The sequence below is a fragment of the Lates calcarifer genome, linkage group LG6, assembly GCF_001640805.2.
Source record: "Lates calcarifer isolate ASB-BC8 linkage group LG6, TLL_Latcal_v3, whole genome shotgun sequence".
NCBI classification, from domain to species: Eukaryota; Metazoa; Chordata; class Actinopteri; family Centropomidae; genus Lates; species Lates calcarifer.
In genome coordinates, this window is record NC_066838.1 from 22,388,168 (window position 1) to 22,411,380 (window position 23,213).

A 23,213-nucleotide genomic window follows, 5' to 3' on the forward strand; every position below is an offset into this window, starting at 1 on the left:
CACAAAATCCCCATTTGATAATCGATTTAAATCCTTTGACATGGCCTACATGGAAATTCTGAACAGGTCGACCTATTATTTATAATGACAGGGGTTCATTTTACTACTTCCTCCATGGTTATAACAAGAGAAGGCACTGGGTTTTTTTCTTTTTCTTTTTTCCTTTTTTTTTAAAAACATGTCTTTAGCCCATTTTCACTCTCCAGGACTTTCAAGAAGAAGTTGTATATATTTAAAGACAAAGAGTGTTGAATTCAAATGATAACTGATTTGTTGTGAATTTTTCTCACCCCATATTGGGGAGAACATTTTTGTCAGAGGGAAGAACGGGGGTAAAGGGGGGTGGGTCTTTGGAGGTCAGTTTTTACCTGTTACGGTTTGTACTTTAAATAAAATATTTCTCTTTTTACAGATTCTTGTGCTTTCATTGAATACACATGACTGAGAAAATAATTTATTTAGAAAACAACATTGTATGAAATTATATGCATGTCAGTTGCCAAAAAATGATGTTGATACAATACATTAGTTTTAAAGTGAAAATACTAGTGCACAAAAAACTGACCTAAAGTGATTAGCCATGGCAAAGATCTGTAGAGTGTGTTCTTGGCCCTTTTGTGGAACCACCGGTATGGTTCTCCCAGACAGCAGAATACAAAATGTCAGTCACATAAATGAATTTTGACACAAAGACTTTGCCAAACTGCACATGTTGTAACATTGCCTTTGTGAGTGGACCAGTTTCCACTGTCGCACCAGAAATGTCTACACACCAGTGTGCTGTAAGGCTTTTTGGTCCCACAGGTTTTTATTCAAACCTGAACTGGATTCTCTGGCTCAGCATTAGAGGTCATAACTGTGCACACTGCACATGTTCTCTCTCAGTGATACGCTGTGCAGAGAGTTGCTCCATGAATTAGAGTGAATTTCCATGGCACTCAACACCTCCAGAGGTCCATCTTATTTAGAGAAGTGTGGAAGCTTTGTTCATCTATCTAGAATCTGTTCTCCGGTTCAGATTTGTGCTACAGTTCAACAGTCTCTGTACACTTGCAGCTGATGTCCTAGCATTCTAACGTTCTTGATAGCTGTGTTAGCTTGCGCTGGTTGTCAATCACCTTCAGGTTCTGGATGTAGTGTCGGATGTTGCTGGGACTCCGCAGAGGGAGGCCGTGGTCTGAGTCTGGTTGAGAGGAATAAATCATGTTTGACTCATACTGCACACTTTTAAGTATTTGTATCGGTAAATCTTCCTTTTCATGTTTTGGACAAGTGTGTAGCTTACATGTAGATATGCGAGCAGCAGGCCCTTCCAGAAACATCCGATCTGCCAGGCCCCTCTGTGGAGATGAAGGCACTGCAGAGGAGACATACAAGTTGATTTACCTGATAAACCTGACATCATCTAACATACATGTGTAACTATTTGACTTAGACTGAATGCATACAGCATCCAAAGTATATTCCCTGCCAGTGCTGTGGCTCTGCTAGTTGTATGACAAGCTCAGCTGGGTCACGTACCATAAGGCTGGCTTCTGCATCCCCGTACAATTTTCACTGTCTTGGCAATCATTCGCTGTGACAGTGGGAGGAAAAGAAACCATTTCAGGTCAGTTTCATTTTATGAGTGAGAATAACTGAGCTGAGCAACTTGAAAAAAATCATTTTCTGTCTTACCATCTTCTCAAAATTGACCAATTTCTCTACATAGTTTGGGTTTCCCTCATGGATGAATGTCATGTCTGGGCATTGACAGAAACAGAAAACAGAAAACATCTTGGTGATTTAAACCGCAGTGTCTATGGATTTATGATTATCTGTGATAAAATTCATTTACATAACATTCACATGTGATGCTGTATCAGTGACATTTAATTGCTAGTATGTGTACCTTTGAGCAGCAGAGGCATGAAGGGGATGTAAGGAGGACTGAGCTTGGCCACAGCCAGTCTGTAGGCCCTGTGGTTGCGTGAAGGATCCTAACACAAGCAGAGGATATACAACATCATAATGCTTTATGTTAGAATACGAAGCCAACAGGAGATATTGCAAGCTGAGTGTTGAAGCAGGAACCTATAGAGAGAACAGTATCTATAGGAGCATGTATGTAATGTAACTTGCCATCAGCCTCTCATAAGCACAGTAGATTCTTTTTGTCTTGCTGGGTATTCTCTGTGACAGACAAGCAAAATGTTGTTTGAGTCATTTCCAAAGTTATCATTGATCATGGCGACATCATTTATTATCATCATGGCTATAGCATTCAGGGGTTTCTCACCTCCCAGGTCTTGTAAAGCCTCTGTACTGCACTGTTGCTCAAACCAAACATCACAGCGAAGAATGAATTGAGATTCTTCTGCTCCTTTAAGCTGCGAGAAAGAGGACAGATGGCCATAAATAATTCTGTCTCAGACAAACAAAATGCTGCTCTTGAGGTGATTTTTTGGTTACAAACAAACAACTACAGTCTACAGTCATGCTAGTGGCTTTTTGAGGCTGTAAGCTAAATGCTAATGTCAGTGTGACGACTCCCACTGAGCAGGCCTCTCTCTGCAGGAGCCTGATGGGTGGAGTTTGGTCATCAGGGATATTGAACTCACCTGGTCTGGCTACACTATATAAGCTGGTGACAGCCAGACAGTCTCTCTTCCTGTTTCCATTCATTCATTTCCATTTCAGCCATGTAAAATAAATATTTGGGGTTTTTTGTTTTTTGCCCCTTTAGTCCAGCCTTGAGCTTGGGTGTGACATCAACATGCTGTTATTCTAAGCCACAGTGATTACATGTGGATGTTTAGCAGGTATGTTTGCCATGTTCATCATCTTGGTTTAACCTATTAGCATGCTAACATTTGCTAATTAGCACTAAACAGAATGTACAGGTGAGGCTGATGGGACTGTCATTAGTTTTGCAGGTATTTGATTTTAAACTAAAATGTTGAACAAATTAAACATTTGACCTTATGATGCCACAAAATACAAAGTCAGAGAATCAAAGTAATCACATTTAATCCTCTGAGGAGCATGTCTGTACCAAATTTCATGGCAATCCATTAAGTTATTGTTGAAACAATTGAAACTTGAAAAACCACCCTTGTCAACTTCATGGTGGTGCTAGATGAAAAGTCAGAGGATTGCTAAGGTCAGTAGGCTTCATCCTCTGGGGAATGTCTAACTCTTACACTGCAGCAATCTTGATGAACTTCTTAAGCAGAATGGCTCTTTTCACCAGGTCTTCACAGAGGCACAGCTCAGTCACCACCCAGTACTGCACCTCATTGAAGCGACGCACAAACCTCTCCAGGTTAGCTGTGATGGCACCGGGAAATTTATGACGGCCAAATATGTAGTGGATAAGCTCCACCTGGAGAGACGGGGATAATGAGTCACACACCACTGAAAGAATTTATGCACTCTTTGGAAAAGGAAATCAAAGAGATGCCAGTTTTTACAGGTGACTTCAAGCATGTGATTTGCTTCAGAAACATGTGAAACATGCAGGAAGTGTTGTATCACAGGGCCAGATGGTCTGATGGCAAAAATGGCGGTGTCAGATAAAAAGCTTGAAGGAGTGTGACTCGGATAAATTTCCATTAAAGAGATACCCAGTCCTTTGTTGCTGCAGTTTCAGCTTTGTCTGTGCTTGTTATGATAGACAACTATAGCTGAGCCCTGGTGAGGCATTTAAATATGTAAAAAAGCAGTCCCCCCTCTGTTCAATAGCACTTAATTTATATGCTGTGGTCAGATGTAAAACTTGTTATATTTGCAGAGTTACCTCATGCATGGCAGTGAACAGCTCCCAGTCATAATTGGTGAGTTCATTGGCGATATCTTTAGAGCCCATCTGTTCAAGGATGTCTGTAGTTCCTCGCTCTGGACCCTGCTGCTCCTTCAGGGGCATCTGAGAGACAGAGACAGAAAGGAGAAATAAGGTGTTGCTGTGTGCATCTGATGTCTTTCTATATGGGCAGGGAAGCTGCTTTGAGCAAAGCATGGAGGACACCTATTCCTCACCAGTTGTTCCACTTGGCTGCTTGTGCAGATGAACAGTCTTTCATTGAGTCCCAAGGCGGTGTAGAATGCAGTGGCATCTAGCTTTAACTGAGCTCTTTCTGTGTGTATTTAATACATAACAAACACATTTTCAGCATAATGAACTGACAGAGAACAGTAGAAAATCTATAAACTGAACTGAACTAATATGCAGCTCTGAAGGCTTTACTGTAACAATTTTACAGGAACTGACAATTTAAGAGAAAAATATCTGCTCTGCTAAAAATATAAAACCATATGATGTGTCATCAATATCTGAATCCCACCTCCTGTGGAGTTCATTTTGACCAGGATGTGATCTCCGCCAGGTTTGACTATCGCTGACATCACATCCTGTACTGATGTGTTGACTGGAAGCATCAGAGTGAGAGGTTTGCTGTCTGGCCTGTAGATCTCATACAACACTGCTCCAAGAGGGGACAGAAACCAAAATGTCAAGATCTGCTGATTTGATGATTAATGACTTTCTAGTGACGTCTGGTGACACGTGTGACTCATACACAACACCCACAGACTGAGCAAGAGCTAATGTGAGGTAATCACTCTATGTTATGACATACGTGATATAGATCATAACAGGCACCTATACTGTACAGTGTGACTGATTAGATTGATCTGATTTGCCTGTTTCAGTGCCTGTGCATTACTCACCTTTATCCTGTGCTCTGATTGGCTGTAACCTCACCGCAGGCTCCTCACAGTTTGAAAACCAATCAAATTGCTGGCTCTGTTGATAGTATCAGAGTGACTCAGTAAGTAAGTGACATTAAACTGCAGCAACACGACATTCAAACTGTTTTCTCATTAAAATGTATCTCTGATATTAATATTCTGTCTCCTGCTGCTCAAACGAACAAGAGAAAACTATGTGAAGATGCTCACCCTGCTCAGTGACTGATACCCATTCTCCATCCTGTCCAGGTATTAAAAGATGAAACAGTGTTAAGTATGCTGCAATATTTATAATATAAGAATACTTAAGATATACTTATAATTTATGCTAAAAATGTAATGACATAATTTACACTTTTGTTCTCCTCCTTTCTCTAAATTGTTCTTTCAGCAGGCTGGACAGACGGAAATCACCGGCCACCTCCTTCTTCAACCTCTGTTTCAGCACAAACATGGAAATTGGAAAAGCAGGAACATAATTACTGATGAAGTAGAATATAAATTCTTAAAGTGCAATGGAAATATTACAATTTACACAAATCATATGGTGAAATAAGTATGAACGTAATGAAATCAAGACTGCAATCTCACCTCCAAAAAGTCCAAAGCCACAGGGTCCTCCTTCAGTAGAAGGCCATACAGCGCCACCCACTGGCCAACCAACTTCACTACCTTCTGCTTGGTGTTGAGAATGTAAGCAGCCTTCTCCTGATCTGAACCCTCAGAGAGCTCTGCCTGGTAAGTGCAAAGACGGTTAAGGAGCACAACATCGCAAGCTTCACAGTCTGAGACAATAACATGTACAATACCACAGCAACGGCAGCAGAGGCAGTGGCAGTGCACTTTATCACCAGTAACATCATTACTGTTATCAGTATTATTGACCATGTCAGGATATTGGTGCTGTAGTGCAGGACACAGCTGGCTGGAGGGCATGAAGACTTTATGGGTGAGGAGGAAGTCACTCACACAGGGATCTGCAGGGACACAAACGTCACAACAACACACACTTAACTAACTAGTTGACAAAACCTAGTTATACTGAATCACTCAGTTAAAGAAACTAAAAGGCATGAAGATGTCTGCAGGCTCCTACCTATAGCATCATTTCCATTAGAATCCAGCTTTACTGTTTCCAGCAGGTGTTCCAGGATTTTCTCAGGTGTTCCTGACATGACTGTGTACCTGTACAGAGCATGACAGAGAAAGAGGAGGAATTTATTGTTTTCAACATTGCACACATTTTGGCTCTTGGTTTGTGTGTTTTAATTTGGGCCTGGTAATATAGAATAATGTTTCATTGCTTCTGCCAGTAAATATCTAACTTCAGTGACTGCTAATGAAGGGTGACTGCGTAGCATCTGTCCAGAGACTAAACGTGAACAAAATATGGACATCAGGTGAACAAAACTGAGTCTACAGTGATGCTAGTGGCTCTGTGAGACTGTACATCCCTGGATGCAGTGGTGATTGCAGCTAAATGCTGACACAGTTTTGTTTAGTGTGTTAGCAGGCTAACTTTGTCTAATTAGTACTGAGCACAAACTACAGCTGACTTGCACAGTCTCTGCTAAATAAATGAATAAATACATGATTTGAACCACTGCATCACATATCCTGTATTATCAGTTTGCGTTTACATGTCGACTGATAACTGTCCCAAAAAAGAAGAAGCAGAAAAAGGCCCTTGACGTAATCATTGCATAGTTTATCTGGCAGACTCCTGTGTTTACACTGCTTGGAGAGTTGGCAGAAGCATATCACAGCTGAGTGGACTGAGGTGCTCTGTCTGTCACAGATCATACATTTATTATTCTTGTTTAAAATCCTTTGCTTTCCAGAGCACATACTGTGTACGCCATAACTCGTTTATAACTAAATGTGGGGACCTCTTGTCCAATGGCATTAGGCCAGCAAAAAGGGTAATATAGGTTGGGCATTTCAGATAATAAATCTTGGATGTTTGCTAGTTGTTTGGAGTTTTGATGGTCGCTGGTAGCGTGCGTAGGTGTGCAAGTCGAGAGAGAAACAAGGGAAAGCAGGTTAAATATGACCTAAAGGAGAGGTCAACATCAAGTTAATTCACTTTTATGTTTGCTAAAACACTTCAAGACTGATAACAGGTCATTCAACAAGGCAGGGTTGAAGTCCATTTCTTTTCTGGCTGTCAGATAACACTCCATTAATAAGAACTTAACCACATTTAACAAAACAGTCTCTATACTTGTCCCTCATTGTATTATGACCAATAGCAGCACTTGTGTTATTGGATTGATACAGAATCTGCTCACACCCATGTAAAGTGTCTAACTGATTGTAAACCTGGTTGTGAAGTGACTGTTTTGTCTCAGAGGTTGAGTGCGTCAGAGTTTCTCACTTGCTGCTGCTTCCAGCTCCGCCTTGCTGGGCCGAGTCGGCGCTTTTCTCCAACACCAGCACAGTTTTCCCATGCTCCTCCAGTCGCACTGTATTAGCCTCCACATCCTGAAGAACAAGAACAAGAAACAGAATCAGAATCAGAATTTGCGGTACACAGAGAAACACACTAGCTGTTATCACACCTGGCCTTTTTCTTTGACAAAAAGCCATGGTGCACGTACAGTACATTATTTAATCAGACACACCTTGAGGATGCGTATGAAGTCCTGTTTATCAACACGGAGGAAATGGCAGTTGTCTTCTCTCAAGATGATGGTGGCAGCACGAGGTGCGTCATTCAGCAAAGCTAGCTGCCCAAAGTCCTCACCCTCATGTAGAGTAGTTACCAGCCCCTGTATGCACACAATATTTTCAGCGTTACATTAACACAGCAACAAGGCTTTTCATGAGTGATGATTCTGAGATTTATTCGTTTTGTTTTTGAAGGCCAGTGTTTGGATTTACCTTCCCATGTGTGATCACATTTACAGAGCCTTTCCAGATGATGTACCATGAAGTGCCTTTGTCCCCCTGACTGAACACTGCATCAAAAAAAAAAAAAAAAAAGACAATAAGCAACAACAATGGTCACTTGTACATGTCTCTGTGTGAATGACCATTATAATTACATCAAGATAATGTTTACAAGGGAACCTTCATACAATGGCCTTTATAATGTGTGTATGATTTTCATATTCAAGATTAATTGGACAGAGAGAGCAGATCAGATCAGAAGAGCACAAAAAGACACAATGAGCTAACTGCTTCACTAAAGTAATGAATCAATAATGATCTGAGCACAGAATATTAATGATGTTGTATAAATTACTGGATATAACATATCCGAAAGGCGTGTTGTGCAGGAGAGGATGTTAAGAGGGCTTTTTCTGCATAATGAAACTGTGTGTGTCTCCATGTGTATGTGGCAAGGCTCTCCATCACCCAAGCACAAACGTCAGCAAAGCTGTCGCACTCACAGACTGTTCCGGCCTTGGCATGTGATTCAAAGACCAGCACCGCTGCCAGCTCCTTACGCACCTACAGGCACAGCAGAGCAAGAAATGAGACTGAACTGCATTGATAACTCCTGTTTCCAATATGTTACACTCTAATGGTTCTTTTCTCAAAGTAAACTAGGTGTATGGTTTGTCTGATTTTCTGGTAATAGGCTACTAATATTATCAAAAATGAACAGAAATATTATTGACATTATGGGGAAACTATTATGTTTAAAATATTTTGCAGTTTTTTTCAATTTAGCATAAAATGTCAAGAGTGTAAAATAAAATAAAATTTAGGACATACTATTCTCATCATTATCATAACTCTTCTGAAAAAGATGCTATAATAAAAAATGATATATTAATTCAGAATATGTCTTAAAACAAAAGGGCACAGTGTGCAGGCAGTAAGCAGTGACTGACGGAGGCAGAGAGATGAGCAGCAGCCTTGACGTGGAGCAGCTCCTCATAGATGACCTCCAGGTCCTCAGCACTCCTCTGACTGGGGCTAAACACAGGGAAAGTTGAGGTAACGTGTGTAATTCAACCACAGACGCAATAAAAACTTTATTGAAAGATGTAACCTTAATGACAAAATCCTACTCTACTGCTGCCTTTATGGTTGTTGCATTGTGACACTGTCACGTGTGTTAGGGGAACATGTACATTAGATGGTTTAATACTAAATAGTCTTGCAAGTTTAAACCTCTGATTACACTCTATCCCTGTCACCCATGCTTTTAATTTTGTTGCCCAAGTATAGTTTCCTGTTCCAGGTCTCCTGTAGCAGCCAGGAACACAGGTGTAGGGGGTGTGGCCAGGGGAACAAAGGGAAGACAGAAATGTTTGGGGCTGGGGGAAACAGACAGAGGAGGCCTGAAAAATGTTGTCTGTCTGCTACAGTGAGAAAAAGAAAAAGGCATTTAGCACCTTTTATGATTAAGCTTCATCCATGTGAAGGATAAATGAATTCAGACGGTGTGGAGCCCATAACAGCCACAGCTGAGGACCAAGACCAACTCTATTCCAATACCAATCCCCAGTTTGGCATCTGGTGAGTTTCTTTTTTTTTTGCAATGCATTGCTGTTTCTGGTTTCTATTTTGCATTTTGAAGAGATGATGTAAATTACATTTTGTTTTTAGACAGTTCGGTCAGGGAGTGGACTCTGGGCTGCTTTGAACTCTGTGGGTTGTTTAAGAGGATTTATTTTTTGAGTTGGTTTAACCTCCAACAGTCAAGTGGACACACAGTAACTTCCATGTGAATTTATTTTGTTTATCTGGTTTGTTTTTGTAATAAACTGTGGTGTGAGTGTACAATTAAGTTACTGTTAAGTACATTCTTTGGTTACTGGTGAGGGTTTCAATTCATTTCAATTCAGAACACTTTATTTGTCCCTGAGGGGCAATTAAAAGGCACAGAGAGCACCACATAGGAGACAGAGAGACAAAACAAAACATAACTATAAAACATCAAAACAGTGCTGCTCTCTGTACCACTGGTCACCACACAAGCAGTGACCCAGAGGGTTGCAGGTATCCAGAATAGTTTTTTCTCATTTAACCAGATAAATGAACTAATGTAACTAAGCTTAAAACATATGTAATAGTTACATAAAGGTTCAACATACTGACCATTTGCGTAGAATCATAGTGAGCAGAGCATCAGGACCCAGCTGAGACAGCAGTGACAGTCCTTCCTGCAGCTCATCCTCTGAATCCTTCTCATTCGTTATGTGGTTCAGACCAAACTCAGAGTCTTGGAAGCGGTAGAACTGGGTGTCCTTGTCGAGGAAGTTCAGCTCATGTTTCACTTGATTGAGGCACAGAAGAGGAAGAACATTGAGTTAAATTTACTAAGACTGTAGACCTGTAGTGATAAAGCAATTACATAAAATGTTATTTAGCCTAAAGCTACAGATTGGAAGGAAACAAAAAGGAAGCAAATGATTAAGGATTGACCTTAAGGAGAGTTTACTGTCTTGTATCAACTTCACAAAACTCCAGAGTGACAAGATAAATGGAAATAAATGCAAATCTGTTCTGATGATGAAGCATTTCTTTCCTGATTGAAGTGGTCTCTTCCATGAAGACAGTGCCATGTCCAAAGAGCACGAGTAGTTAGTGAACACTTGACTGAGGGAGAACACATTGTAAAACAAATGCCTTGGCAGACTCAACCACCAGATTTCAAGCTGCTCAAGCACCTCTGGCAAATTCTTGAGTGCTGGCAGAGACATTATAATCAGAATATATTAAAAAATACCAGAATATGACAGGAGTTTTTGAGGAGTTATTCCACATACTTTAAACAATCTGCAGCAAGGCATGAGCTCACCCAGCACATGACAAATATTATGTTAATATGTCCTTTAATTTGGCTTCTGGCCAATAGTTGGTAGTAAGTAAAGTAAAATGGATTAGTACAGTTTCATCGAGACACATTTCTGTGAAATTGAAGCGCTTCAGTTCTTACCATGAACAAGGATTCCTTCATCCACCAAGACCTGCCACATCCCAACTGCCTGACTTCTTGATTGGAGGCATTCGTTCTGTTTCATCAGCCAATCAACAAGTTCTTTACCAGAACAACACTGCCTGTTAGAAATGTAACGCATCAGCTTCCATGTGATTTACAGAGATTGCCACAGAAATCATACCACCGTTGTAGGTACCTGTATGTTTTGAGGTGATACTTCCTATCTCGGATCAGACCAGGGTTCCTCTCGATCATGACGCTATACACCGATCTCGCTGCCTTCACAACACGATCTGAAAGAAACTTGATAAACATGAAGAAAAGCAGTTAAACTATGAGTCTCTCTTTATTGTCATGAGAATCAATGTATCGTGTTGTGTTCTCTTTTATTAAGTGACGAAACTGGGTATGAAATAGTATGAGAGGGCTGTGCACATAAATACGGACACACACAGACTGTGTTGTTTACTGAAACAGACAACTTGTGTTTTGGTGGCAGAAAGATGTTTGTGTGTGAGTGAAAATCAAGGAGACAAGCTTCCTTGCATTTCCCCTCAGCTTGGAGATCATGTGTAATGGCATGTACGTCAACAGCATGGAGATTTCAGTGGGTGTCGGAGTGTAATGTGGTGTGTGTGTGTGTGTGTGTGTGTGTGGGTTGCAGGGAGGTGAGAATGTGTTAAAAACTGCTATGTTTAACTCTCTGCACACACCTCATCGAGTTCCCAGCCTCTGCAACTCACTCGCTGGTAGGCACGTAGTGACCACAAACTTTCACTTTCCAACCACCCTCAATGTATTTCCTTTGAACTCCCCCCCCCTCGATTCGTTTCCCCCTCACTTCCCTTCACACACACAAATGTGCCGCTCATGCCGGTCAGGTCTAAAACCAAAAAAGGCTGCAGACAAGAGTGCAAAACCTGTCAGCCACTGATGCAGAAGCAAGGCTTATGTAACAAGAATGTGCTTTGTTTGTTACTGTAATGCGGCTGTCCTGTTTCAGGCCATTTCATGCTTTATGCTCTGCTTCTGCTTCAAAAACAAATTGGATCAAACTCCCATCAAGCAATATTTACTGTCTTAATGATTGACAAAAGCTGACAATAATATTTTCCTACTCCCTGTTAGACTCCCCCTCTTGCTTCTCTTGCACCAGGTCTTGTGATTCCACGAGTGATTCAGACGGTTGCCTGTTTGTTCTTTGGATTTTCCTCAAGGCACTGCTGTTTGCCCAAGGTGGTGGTCTTGAGATACACACAGAACCCAACAATGACCCATTTCCTATATTTTTTTCTTATTGAGTGAAGCTGTAGCAATGCAAGGGAGCCAGTAACAGAAACTTCCTGCACCCTTTGCCTCCTCTAGTCTTCTGCAACTTGCTCAGGTTATAAAAACCTTGCTGACCTTTGCTCGATCTAGTGACCCGATGCCCCGATGACGCCAACACAACCTCTGCTCTTTCACCTGGGCTGGGGGCCGTAACACATGCTTGTTAGAGCCAAGTTCACACAGGCCTGCTAATTATAATGTCAAACCATAACCAAGCACTGTGGGTAACACTGTGTACCACACACTTCAAACTATCATCCCCACATCAGCCTGTTCCCAGACCTGCCATCAACAGAGTAAATGTGCCCTAAGGCGTCTGTGGTGCCCCCCTGGAGTTATGTTGTCTAGAGGTCACAAGTATTCCCAGGGGCCTACTTTCCCCCCTGGGACTCCCACAGTCACATTCTCAGGCATGTCAACTCCATAACTTGCTTTCTTGATAAGGAAAATTTTCCATTACCTAACCCAGTCCTTACAAAAACAATATCAAAAGCCATATTTCACTGAAGGAGCTTGGCTTTCGCTGGGAAACCTGGCGATCACGTCAACATGCAAAAAACTGGAAACGTCTCTATTTCTGTAATTCACTTCAGAGCAAGTTGTTCATGGTGGATTCAGTGTTGTTTATTGTCTGCATGTAGGCCAAAGCTAATCGTGTTATCTAGGAACTATAACTCCCAAGTAATTGTTCCTACTGAGTCAAATTACCGAGCAAACACCTTTCCCACAGGTGCACCAGTCAATGACACGCAGCATAATACACACTTAGCAAGTGTGGAGCAACTGACACTGATGTATGGGCCATATGTAAGGCTTGACAGCCAGCTATAACCTATTTTATGACTAGGGTTTATTCTACTGTTGAGGTCATTTTTACAGTGAAGAGCCTTATATTTAAAAAGTGGCTTAAGATTACTGATTCAAAGTATATAGTCAACCTGATATTGGTTTAAACTTAAATAGGTCTTTTACAGTATATTGCCATTTTCTCTTTCACCTACAGAGCAGCTGTTATTTAGCCTGTACAGTTTGCTCAAACGCTTGTTAGCAGGGCAGATGCTTACTATCACACAGCAGTGACACAGGCATTTTGTTGGAGAAAGGTTGCTCTTATCTTTTGCACTACACAACAATACCATGTGATAAGCTCTGGTTTGCTTTCAGGCTTTTGTCTCATTGGGTGGAATGATGATGAGCACAGTTATCCAGTGTATGACTCCTCTGTAGGCGAGATGTTTCTGTCTCTTACTCCCTCTGTGACCCTGTGGGTTCATCTGTAGTGACAAGCAGCTGCAGATGAACACTGTGTGAGCTGAATGCAGCTCTGTGGACTGCAGACATCTGAGTTTTTACCCTTTATCTGTGCATAAGAAAAATACAACACCACACTTCTGAGGGTAAAATATTTTGCCAGGTCCTTGTTTAGGTTATATGGAATCAGTTTTCAGATCTTTAAACCTGTTTGTTTTACACCCCAGAACTTCATGAGATGTATATGGGAAAGCAAAGAACACAAACCCATTATACAACTCTGAACAACTGTGTATCCAAACTACAAAGTCCTGTACATACAGAGCAGAGCCACCTCAGGCAGAGATTACAGACTTTTCTTGCTGAGCTATTGTTACACAAATAAAAAATGTATATTTAAATTGAATCTAAATCAGTAGCTATTAAGCTTGTGATCAAGTATGGTGAATTTTTCTTCGCTCTGTTCAAAGGGAGCACTACATATTTTTCTTATAGAAGCTGGTGGACAATCAAAGAGAGCTTATTAAAAACAATATGTCTTGTAAAGTGTCAGAATGTATGATGCTTGTTGGTGACTTTTAAGATCTGGAACCAGGACTTGCTAGGCAACCAAAAAGAAAGCTCCAACAGGTTAGCAACACCTGCCTCCTGCAGATCTGATTACTCTGTCCTATCTATTTCCTCTCTCCAGCACAAAGCTAAATTTACAAGCATTGATTCTTTGGGGGTTGAAAGATGCTCTATCTCGCCAGTCTGGGGGAGACCACTGAATCCAAACAGGATTCATTTTCCATGTCAAACCCTGTTATAGGTGTTTTAAAGCTTCTCCCCTTGGTTTTTGCTGTTGAAGAGGCTGAGATAAAGCAGTGTGAGGGGCCTGGGCTGGGTGGGGTGGGGCTCACGAGGGTGGGGTGGGTCAATTAACTGTGAGCCCTGGAGTGCCCTTTAGACTCCTTGTGACTGCGTGCCCCGCTAGGAATGTGTTTTTTAAGACTCGCTTGAGTAGTAATGCAGGATATTATAACAGGCAAAGAACAAGTTCAGCAGTTTGAGAGGATGCAAGCACTGCAACTCTAAATGATAGCAGAGGTCAGTACAGCTCAAAGCCACCAGGAGAGAGAAAAATCCAGGCAGGCAGCAGCCAGTGCCAACCAGGGTTAGTAACTGTGAACAGCTGATTAGTAGAGTGACAGATGGAGAGGTTAAGAAGCCTGATATGTGCTGACAAACCAAATAAAAAATACAGAGGATATGACATAACCTATTATGAGATGATAAATAATAATTAACTCTGATGACCAGCACTGACAGAAAATCTAATTTTAACAGTCATAGTCATTAAAAGTTGCAATATGTCGCAGGAGATGATCCATGTTCTCTTAAGAGCTAAAACTTAATGAAGTAATGCTTTTCCTGTGACGCTGTGTCTCTTTGAATGTTCAGCAGGAGTGTAGAAACACCAGTGAGAACATTGGATTATGGTTAGCTGTAGGGAGGTGATGTACCAAAACATTCACATAACGCACCACACCATGGCATACACACACCTGCTTCATAGTGTCCTTTGAATCCAAGGCCTCTGGCAGTGGAGTCTAGGAGAAACAGAAAGAAAGACGTTATCACAATTGAGCCACTTCTGCATATCTAAAACCGCTGAAATAAAGCAGATAACCTGCTTTGGAGCGGCATTCCACAGGAACTGGCCGGACTGGTGGTTGATGATAATCTTGCTGTGTTAGCACCAAATAAACAGATATAACCAAGCTGGACTGTCCAGATAGAGAGAATAATTATTTTCTTTTCATTGGGATGGAGGTCAACACAAATACATTATCTCAACCTGGGCTGTGCTACCATTGTCTCCAACGTAGTGTGGGTGGGTGTCAAGTGCGTGTAATGAAGTGGGAGGAAAAAAGTACACAGACATGAGCAGAGGAAAGTACATAGCCTGTTGCCATGCGTTTTGTGAAGTGAAAAGGTTGCTTTTAACGAGAGACTTTCCTTTCTTATGAAAAGCCCTTTCAAAATCCCAACCATTTAAAGACTAAATGTGCTGCAGTGGTTGCCACAGATACAGAAAGTTTAGTCACATATTATTTCTGGAGACTCCTTTACTCTCCGCACTTAAAAGTGTGAGATCAGCCCTAACTTAAAAACCTGCTGGCACGTACAAATATTCAACATTCCCATGTCTGTACTTTGGCCTAAGTTGTACTTCCTCTTTGTTGCTTGGCTTTTATGCTTTTATGATCCCCTTGTTGCTTCCAGTGTGTACTTTTATTCCCATGGCAATTGCTTTTAGTGAATATAATTCAGAGATGTATGAAGACATTTCTCAAGGCAATTATTGATACAAAATATCTCTCTCCAGATCTGGTAGCTAGAAAACTACACTGATGCATTGCATGAACAGCTTGCATGGCTGACACTGACGGATACAGTAGCTGACTGTATTGATCAGGAAGCTGTGATCAACTCTTCACATCACTGATACATATCTGTGAAGTGTCTCCTGTCCTGATGACAGACAGACTTTGTGGCGTGTTTTGTCTGGCCTGCTGTGCAGCCGGCATTATCACATGATCATTGCCTGAATGGCACATTGCCAATAGCAAAAACAAAACAAAACAAAACAAAAAAACTCATCAACTCCCACATTGTAAGTCTGTTACTGTGGCTGAAGAGCTTGAAGAAACACAAAGCTACATCTGAATTTTTACTGCTTCTAATTAAAGAACTGAATATTCCTCCATTAAACCATGTGTGTAAATGTGTAACATAGTTTTATCAGTTAAGACCGAACCAAAATGACATCTGTGTTCCTTGAGTACACAAAAAAATGTGGAAAAAACATCCCAAGGTCTGTTGACAGACACAAGTAGGAATCTTTATGAATGTGAGGTATTTTGTCTCCACGTCTCTCTCCACTGGTATGCAGGAGCAGGAACAACAGGAGGGACGATGCCCTGGCATCCCCTAACGATGCATATATGATCATCCTCTGCTAGAGGCATCTGATTGTACGAGCCCAAAGAAGGAATTAGCTGATGCCTTAGAGCCACTTTGATGGGACTCATTGTCGATATCCAATGACTGGATACCATTTTTGGGGAAAAAATGAACTCTGCAAATTCACTTAATACCACGCCTAAGTTGCAGTTTACAGTTATAAAAATAATCTTGTGCACTGGGCGGATCCCACTGCTTTTGTGCCAGTGTGGCACAAACAGTGTTCCCATAGAAAAGATAATCATGTGTGAAATGTCAAGTCAATGCATTTAATCATTTTATGATTAAGTTGCTTTTAGAGTGATGTCAGCTGATACTTTACACTTTTATAAATCTTGTTACACTGGCGAGGACGTCCCTGTGGAAGTGCTCTTGTGTAATTCATCATATATAAGATGAATGAACACAAACTCACTTGGTTCAGTGCCTTTAAGTTGAGCTGTTCTTGTGATATTTAAGAATATGTGTAGTGTGTTACATTAAGTGACTCAGGGTGTCAGGTGTCAAACCAGATCCAAAACATAATTATCTGTTATTTAGTGTGGATTAGGCTTTTGAGCTTTTCTGCAAAATATGACATCAATATTTGGCTGCTAACAGCAGGAAGTTGAGGATACAGTCTGTGGAGATTTACACTTGTCTTTGACCTACTGATGCTTAAAAGTCAAGTAAATTTAGAAGCTAAGAGCCTCACTGCTGCTCTGTGTCTTCCTGTGACCTGGACACAAAACCTCCCCTTTGTACATTCCCCTACAAACGCTTCTGTAAACGGAGCAGGGGTGTTGTGTTGAAGGTGAACAATAAACAATACACTATTTATAACCTGAGTTTAATAAAAAACTTTGTGCTTTGTTAACCTTCCTGTGTCACCCACACCCGAGCTGCTAAAACAATAGAGGAATCTGCTTTAGTCTACTTTGAAGTGTTCTTGAAATACCTGCAAACTGCTGTTTTGGGGGAAGTGAGGTTAATTAAATCTAATTTTTATAATTCCCCTATCACTTTCTCCACTTTTACTGTAACTCAGACTTTTTTTATGACATAAAAAATGTAGGATTAGTAGATGCTGTTCCCTCTTATGCTAGAGGGTGGTTGTCACTTTAACAAAAACTGGGGCTTTTGGGGCATTTAAGCCACCATGTGCCAGACCAGACACTCTCTCCAGACACATTAACAACTTCAAATTTGCACATTAAATTTTGACTACAGTAGTTTTTCAGAGCAGTGAATAATACGCCGATATCCTGACTAATTCAAGACATTAATATAAACCAAATGACAGCTACTGTAGGAGGTAAAGCCCAGGATTTGCAAAGTCATTACATGAATTTGAAAAACAGACAGTAGAGTTCCCCTCTTCTTACACTACTATCATGATGATTATCAAAAATAATGGTGGTGCATTATCATCACTCTCATCCATTCTTATCCTCGTCATTATCTATAGGGCCACTATACAATATATTGTTATGCTCAGTGTTCCTCAGTTGTTTATCTGAAGTAAACATTAACGCAGCATACCCAGCTGATGCCTCGTATGGTCGGTGTTTCCACCGAGTAGCGGTCCGGGAACACTTGATAATTGTGACTCCGAAACAGATGCATCTTGCCTCAGATTAAAACAATCGACAAACAACTTTCCCAGTCAGAAGATCTGCACCCGGACTCAGCAGCTCCAGACATAATCCACAGCGCAGCAGTCCATCGCCCCGCTCGTTAATGTAAAACAACGACGCGACACCGCAACAGTCTCAGTGGTTCAAGACTCCGCATTTCGCTCCCCCCCGACTAAAATCCAGGCAGGGCTTCCTCTGTGTCGTTCCTGCATCCAAACCCAGATCTTGCCAGACGCTGTCTGCCTCAGTGAGGACGGGCTGTGTAATAATGTTCAGCCATCCCTCGCAGCACAGGCGCACTTTGTTGCTAAGTTGCGTGTGTGCGCTCTTTGGCTTTGGCAAAGAACCACATGGAGTCATCAGAGAGAGACGGCCTCCTCTGGCATTTTCTACCGACTAATTAATGGCGTTTTGAGTTATTAAACCTGACATCGATGTACTCTGTGTGTATGTGGGCAGATGCAGTTTTTACATTTTGTTCTTTTTACGAAAACAAATAGATAAATAGAGAATGTGATGTGTTAGTTTGACCAGGCTCATAGATCTCACTGATGTCACTGATGCAGTGTTTGAGTCTGACAAAATCTTGACCTGTCACTATGTTGTGGTGAACAAAATCCCCACATAGACACAGAATGAATACAGTCCAGCATACATCCTCATAGCAAAGTTTCTTCCGATGACAATCTCAATGAAACCACACAAACCCACAGACACAGGATTTCTTAACTACCTGTTCACCTTTCCATTTGATACTGTAGGTTAATGAGACTGGCTCAAGGGTATTTAAGGAGGCATAAAGTTCCATGTAGGCACTGTGTGGTCTACGTTTGTTCAGTACAGTAGCTCAGAGCAGCCCACAAGAGCTGCAGAACTCTGCATACACACTTATCAGGTTGTCCAGCTGTCTGGCTCAGCCGGGTCTGTAGGCACATGGACGCGCAGATAAACTGTTTCAAGGGCAGAAAGCAGCTTCTAAGTTGGAGAACAGCACTCGACGTCTCTCATCAGTTGTTTTGTCTACTTCCAGTTCACAGTTTGAGCACAGGTGTTAAACTGCTACATACCCACAACTGGTTTATGGAGCAATAAAACTCAAAACTTAATCCTGTGTATTGCAGCAACAGGTCTATTATGATATTGAATTGTGTGTGCAGGGAGGTCTGTGGCTTATAGTCAGTTTACTTCATTTATTATATAGAATAAGGATAGGAGCAGATGACTTACTTCCCCATTCTCTGGTGTACAACGTCTTCGTGGAGAACAGATGGATTCGACCAAGTTCTCCATAGAAAAGATGGCTTGAACTGTATCTGTGTGAAATATGGACAAACAGGGTGATGATAGTTTCTTTAATATCCTGTAAAAACACAGTAATTGTCAATAATTAGCAAAAGCGAAGCGAATAGATACATATCTCCAGACTGGAGGACAAGGGGACCCTCTATTTAACTTGGTTTCCCATGCACCTCTAGCTATAACTGGATCATGGTCAACTGTGTCTTGCAGGCTGGACATGTTATGTAAGACTTGTTTAAATCCCAGCTATTGTTCCAGCACGGGGCTGCCCTTCCTGTACTGACCTCAATGCCTGAGTCAGTTTGTCATGGCTTTCCACAAGACACACACAGACAAGAATGTCTATTCTGTTGTATTTTCCATGCTTTGGTTTGTATGTATGGGACCAGCCTCTTCTGTGCTTTATTATCATAACTCCAGCAGCAGCTGTTGCCCTTGTATGTTGCCTTTTGGTTTTAGACATTACTGCCTCTGTCTTGTAGAGTTCTCAGCTAGTGTGCGTGATGAGTGAATGATGGATCCTACAGCCTATTGAGAGCTCAATTTCACTTCGAATCACAACCCTCTTTAATCTCAGTTGCATAACAGAAGGTAGAGTACGTTGATCTCCCTGTTGTTTGAAGCTACAGAGAAGCATATCAACTGCCATTTCTTAGTAAAAAACAGTGACTCCTTACCAAGTTTAGTCCTCCGTGGAGTCATGAGGATGCTTCAATTCCAGCTGCCCCAAAAGCCAGTATTTAAAGTAGGCAAGCAGTCAAACCAAACAGTAAATGCTGTTTTAAGCACAGCCGATTAGTTTTCTGTGCTCTGGCTGAAGTTGTGTGACTCTCTTTCTCCTCAAAATGCCTCACAGGGACTCTACGATGCCAAATTAAGAATGTTCACAAAAAAGGAATCCAGTTGTGCTTCTTATGACCTCCTCAGGGAATGCAAACATGATAGTTTTGCTGATAAGAAAGTCTTTTGATAGTATCTGACAAAGTGATTGTCTTGTGTGCACAGCCGTACATCACTGAGTAAAGACTGGTGGTTGTTTTGTTTCAAATATAAAAGTCTTCAGCCACACTGAAGGAGCAAACTGCTTTCTAGAAGGTTAATCTGCAAAGGATGGAGATAATCTCAGGATTGATTTCTGAGTTTAAAAAAAAAGAATGGTAATTGCTCTGTGGCCCTGGGATCGAAGTGAAAGCTCATTAATACCGTGGCATTGTTGGATGACCTTGTTTCATGTTCGGAGCATATCGTTGACTTGTCAAAAAGCTCCATCCCACAGAAATTAAATTTAGCTTGATGACACCATGAACTCTTCAGTAAAATTGGTCCCAAGCAACTATGTATTGTGTAAGGCTTCACTTCACATGGCCTGTCTGGCATTTTGAAAATAAATGCTGCCCTCTATTGAGAATGCAGTTTCCCTGCATCGATCTGCATCAAGTGAAGAGGAAATTCATACAAACCTCAGTCAAATTTTCTCAGAAATCTTGATGTAATGGGGACACTGAATGAAACTGTTTTAGTGACATGTGTTGAGACATTTTTACTTTATTACACAAATAAACTAATAATGTTTTTGTTTGTGTCTATGTCTGTGTTTCTCTCTGTGTGTTCTGCTGTATTTATTTATGCATGTGTGTTTCTATTTAGATCCTCCGGGAATGGGAGTGGGATTTCCTGCAACACATCTACGCCCATGGAATGTGCACTTTGCCAACTGTCTTTGTTGTGCCTGTCTGATGGTACGCACACACACATAAACACAGACACACACACACACACACACACACACACACACACACACACACCTTTTCCTTCCTTTCTCCAGGCAAGTTAGCAGTGACAGGGAGACACATATATCATCTGTTTGACCCCATGGTCAAACGAGGACTCAAGCAGAAAGTAAAGCAGATTTGATGAACCTCACAAAACCTCCTCTTTGTCAACATTGCTTTAATACAACTACCTTGTGCTGTGTAGTTGTACTGTGACATTTCCCAACATAATTAAGTTCTAAATACTAGAGAACAACAAATAACTTGGATATATAATTTAACAAATTATTTACTTGCTTTGTCTTGAAATCTGGGACGACATTGATGAAAAATTATCTGTGTATATCACAAACTGCTCATAAGCTCTTGTAAAAACATATGATGATAATTGGTTTAAAAATATACAACATTTGTATGTCATACCATATAAGAGAAAAGTCACTTTTCTATCTGGAGATATAAAATATTTATCAAGTAATAAGTCAAACATTTATGGTCAGTTACATTATTTTGAGAAGTGATCAGTAACTCACTGCTGGCGGGTTCGTATGAGATTCTTCAGTCCGATGGCTTCCACGTCTTTTGGGTTCTCTGCTTTCTCTTTTCAGCCTTTGCTCCTTTCATATGTCTGAGGATGATTTCTCAGTCAGTGCAGTTTATGTGAATCGTGGGGAGTGTTGCTAGACACAAGCTTCCTGTATATTTCTGATTGGTCATGAAGAAAGCACCCCAGGGCATGGGCTGAGTACAGCAGCGTGAGACACAGCACTGTGTGTGTGTGTGTGTGTGTGTGTGTGTGTGTGTGTGTGTGTGTGTGTGTGTGTGTGTGTGTGTGTGTGTGTGTGGAAAGTGTGTGATGAAAGGACAGAACAGAAACAACTGCACAGTCTTTGGTTTACTGCAATTTGCCTTCACTTCACAGCTGCAAGTAAATACTGTGGTTTTCATCTGTGACATCCACGACTGTGAATAACCACAAACTTTGACACTACAGAGCAGAGATTTCAGTTCTACACATTATGTGTGTCATTGATCAATTTATAGTAAAACTGTAAAACATTGTGTAAAATAAATATTAATATTTTGCTTTAATGTTTCCTGCAGGAAAAGTCACTTCTTGTCTGACCCCATCCAGCCAGGGTCATGTGAATATCTCTCTTTGTAGATACAAGTTTAATTTAGCATTTTAGTTTTGCCTTTCAAATTATGTGTCTTGTTTATTATGTGTCAACTATTACTGTTACCATTCTTATTTCTTTCTGGCTGACTGTGCGTATTAATGCAATGTTCATATGTACAAGTGGAATGCTTTCATATATATATCAGACCTTATTAACTTATGCAACACCTTTGTTTATAGTTTTATAAATTTCACAGTGAACTGTAAATGACCTTCATGTAACCAAAAATGTATACTCTTACCCAGTGTTCAGTACTGTGCAAAAGTTCTTTAGCTGTCCTTAGCTGTTTAGATTCTTATCCATCATTCCCTAACATCAGATAGGTGTCTTATTGTTCCCAAATTCATTCTTTATGATAATGAACACAAACATACAGCCAAAGTCATAAAGAACAGTTTAATGCACTTTGAGTGAAAGTAAATAATTAGTATAATAAGATATAACACTGAAATTATTCGTGGAATTGTTTTTGAAAGCATCCTCACGTTAAAATATTTTGCCCAAAACGGCACTGAACATAAAAAGTTGTGGCAACAGAGGTCTAAAATTGCAGTTTCATTTTCCTCCACTAGAGGCGATATTTGTGTTCGTCGGGGGTTTCCTCTGTGCAAAGATATTCAAGCTGTAAAAGATCGATGATTTTGTGGCAGTGTGTTAAAAACATCCAAAGAGATATTTTTCCCCAGTAGAGTAGCAACGGGTATTGTTTTGATTTCAGGCGTTTCTAAAGAATGAAGTATATGTGTAGATCAATAAAATCGAAGAAACGTAGTTCTTACCTATATTTTGTCATCAGCTGAAGACCGGAATCCAATCTGGTAGTGTCTTCTCGATTATAATGTGCCATCTTTGCGGGATCTATGAGATAAACACCTTAATATTTTGTTTCTGCTTGGTAGCTAGAAATATAAATTGTGCCATTGATATGTATTCGTTGTACAACAAATCACACGAATTAGCGATTATTTAACTATTAAGAAAGCTCGTTTCGCTGCCGGTGAAAGGCGTCGTTCTCCTGGTTGTTCAGCCGAAGGGGAATTTCATCTTGTCGTTTTCCTGTCGTTAGTATCAAGGATATTACATAATGTGGCGGTAAGCTGTTGATGTAGCTGAACACCAGTCTGTTATT

The 23,213-nt window shown here is 40.8% G+C and overlaps 1 protein-coding gene across 4 annotated transcripts; it reads right to left on the bottom strand.

Moving 5' to 3' along the window:
* Positions 1–440: 440 nt before the first annotated feature.
* Positions 441–22,992, bottom strand: rapgef3 (Rap guanine nucleotide exchange factor (GEF) 3). 4 transcript variants are annotated; one of them, XM_018681319.2, is made up of 29 exons: positions 22,864–22,992; positions 21,437–21,531; positions 19,060–19,145; positions 14,755–14,799; positions 10,824–10,930; positions 10,625–10,746; positions 9,784–9,961; positions 8,571–8,655; positions 8,124–8,184; positions 7,612–7,688; positions 7,353–7,499; positions 7,106–7,212; positions 5,825–5,913; positions 5,627–5,705; positions 5,320–5,470; positions 5,082–5,164; positions 4,939–4,969; positions 4,708–4,783; positions 4,323–4,460; positions 4,018–4,115; positions 3,779–3,904; positions 3,183–3,364; positions 2,279–2,369; positions 2,122–2,172; positions 1,892–1,979; positions 1,678–1,742; positions 1,522–1,576; positions 1,286–1,357; positions 441–1,183 (listed from the first exon to the last, which is right to left on the bottom strand). In XM_018681319.2, the coding sequence occupies exons 3-29, from the start codon at positions 19,120–19,122 to the stop codon at positions 1,065–1,067; spliced, it is 2,586 nt and encodes an 861-aa protein (XP_018536835.1). In that variant the 5' UTR covers positions 19,123–19,145; positions 21,437–21,531; positions 22,864–22,992; the 3' UTR covers positions 441–1,064. The 4 variants fall into 4 exon arrangements, with proteins under 4 accessions (XP_018536835.1, XP_050927339.1, XP_050927338.1 ...); XM_051071382.1 differs by lacking the exon at positions 22,864–22,992 and having other exon boundaries at positions 21,437–21,575; XM_051071381.1 differs by lacking the exons at positions 21,437–21,531; positions 22,864–22,992 and adding an exon at positions 19,809–19,987.
* Between the last annotated feature and the right edge of the window lie 221 nt (positions 22,993–23,213).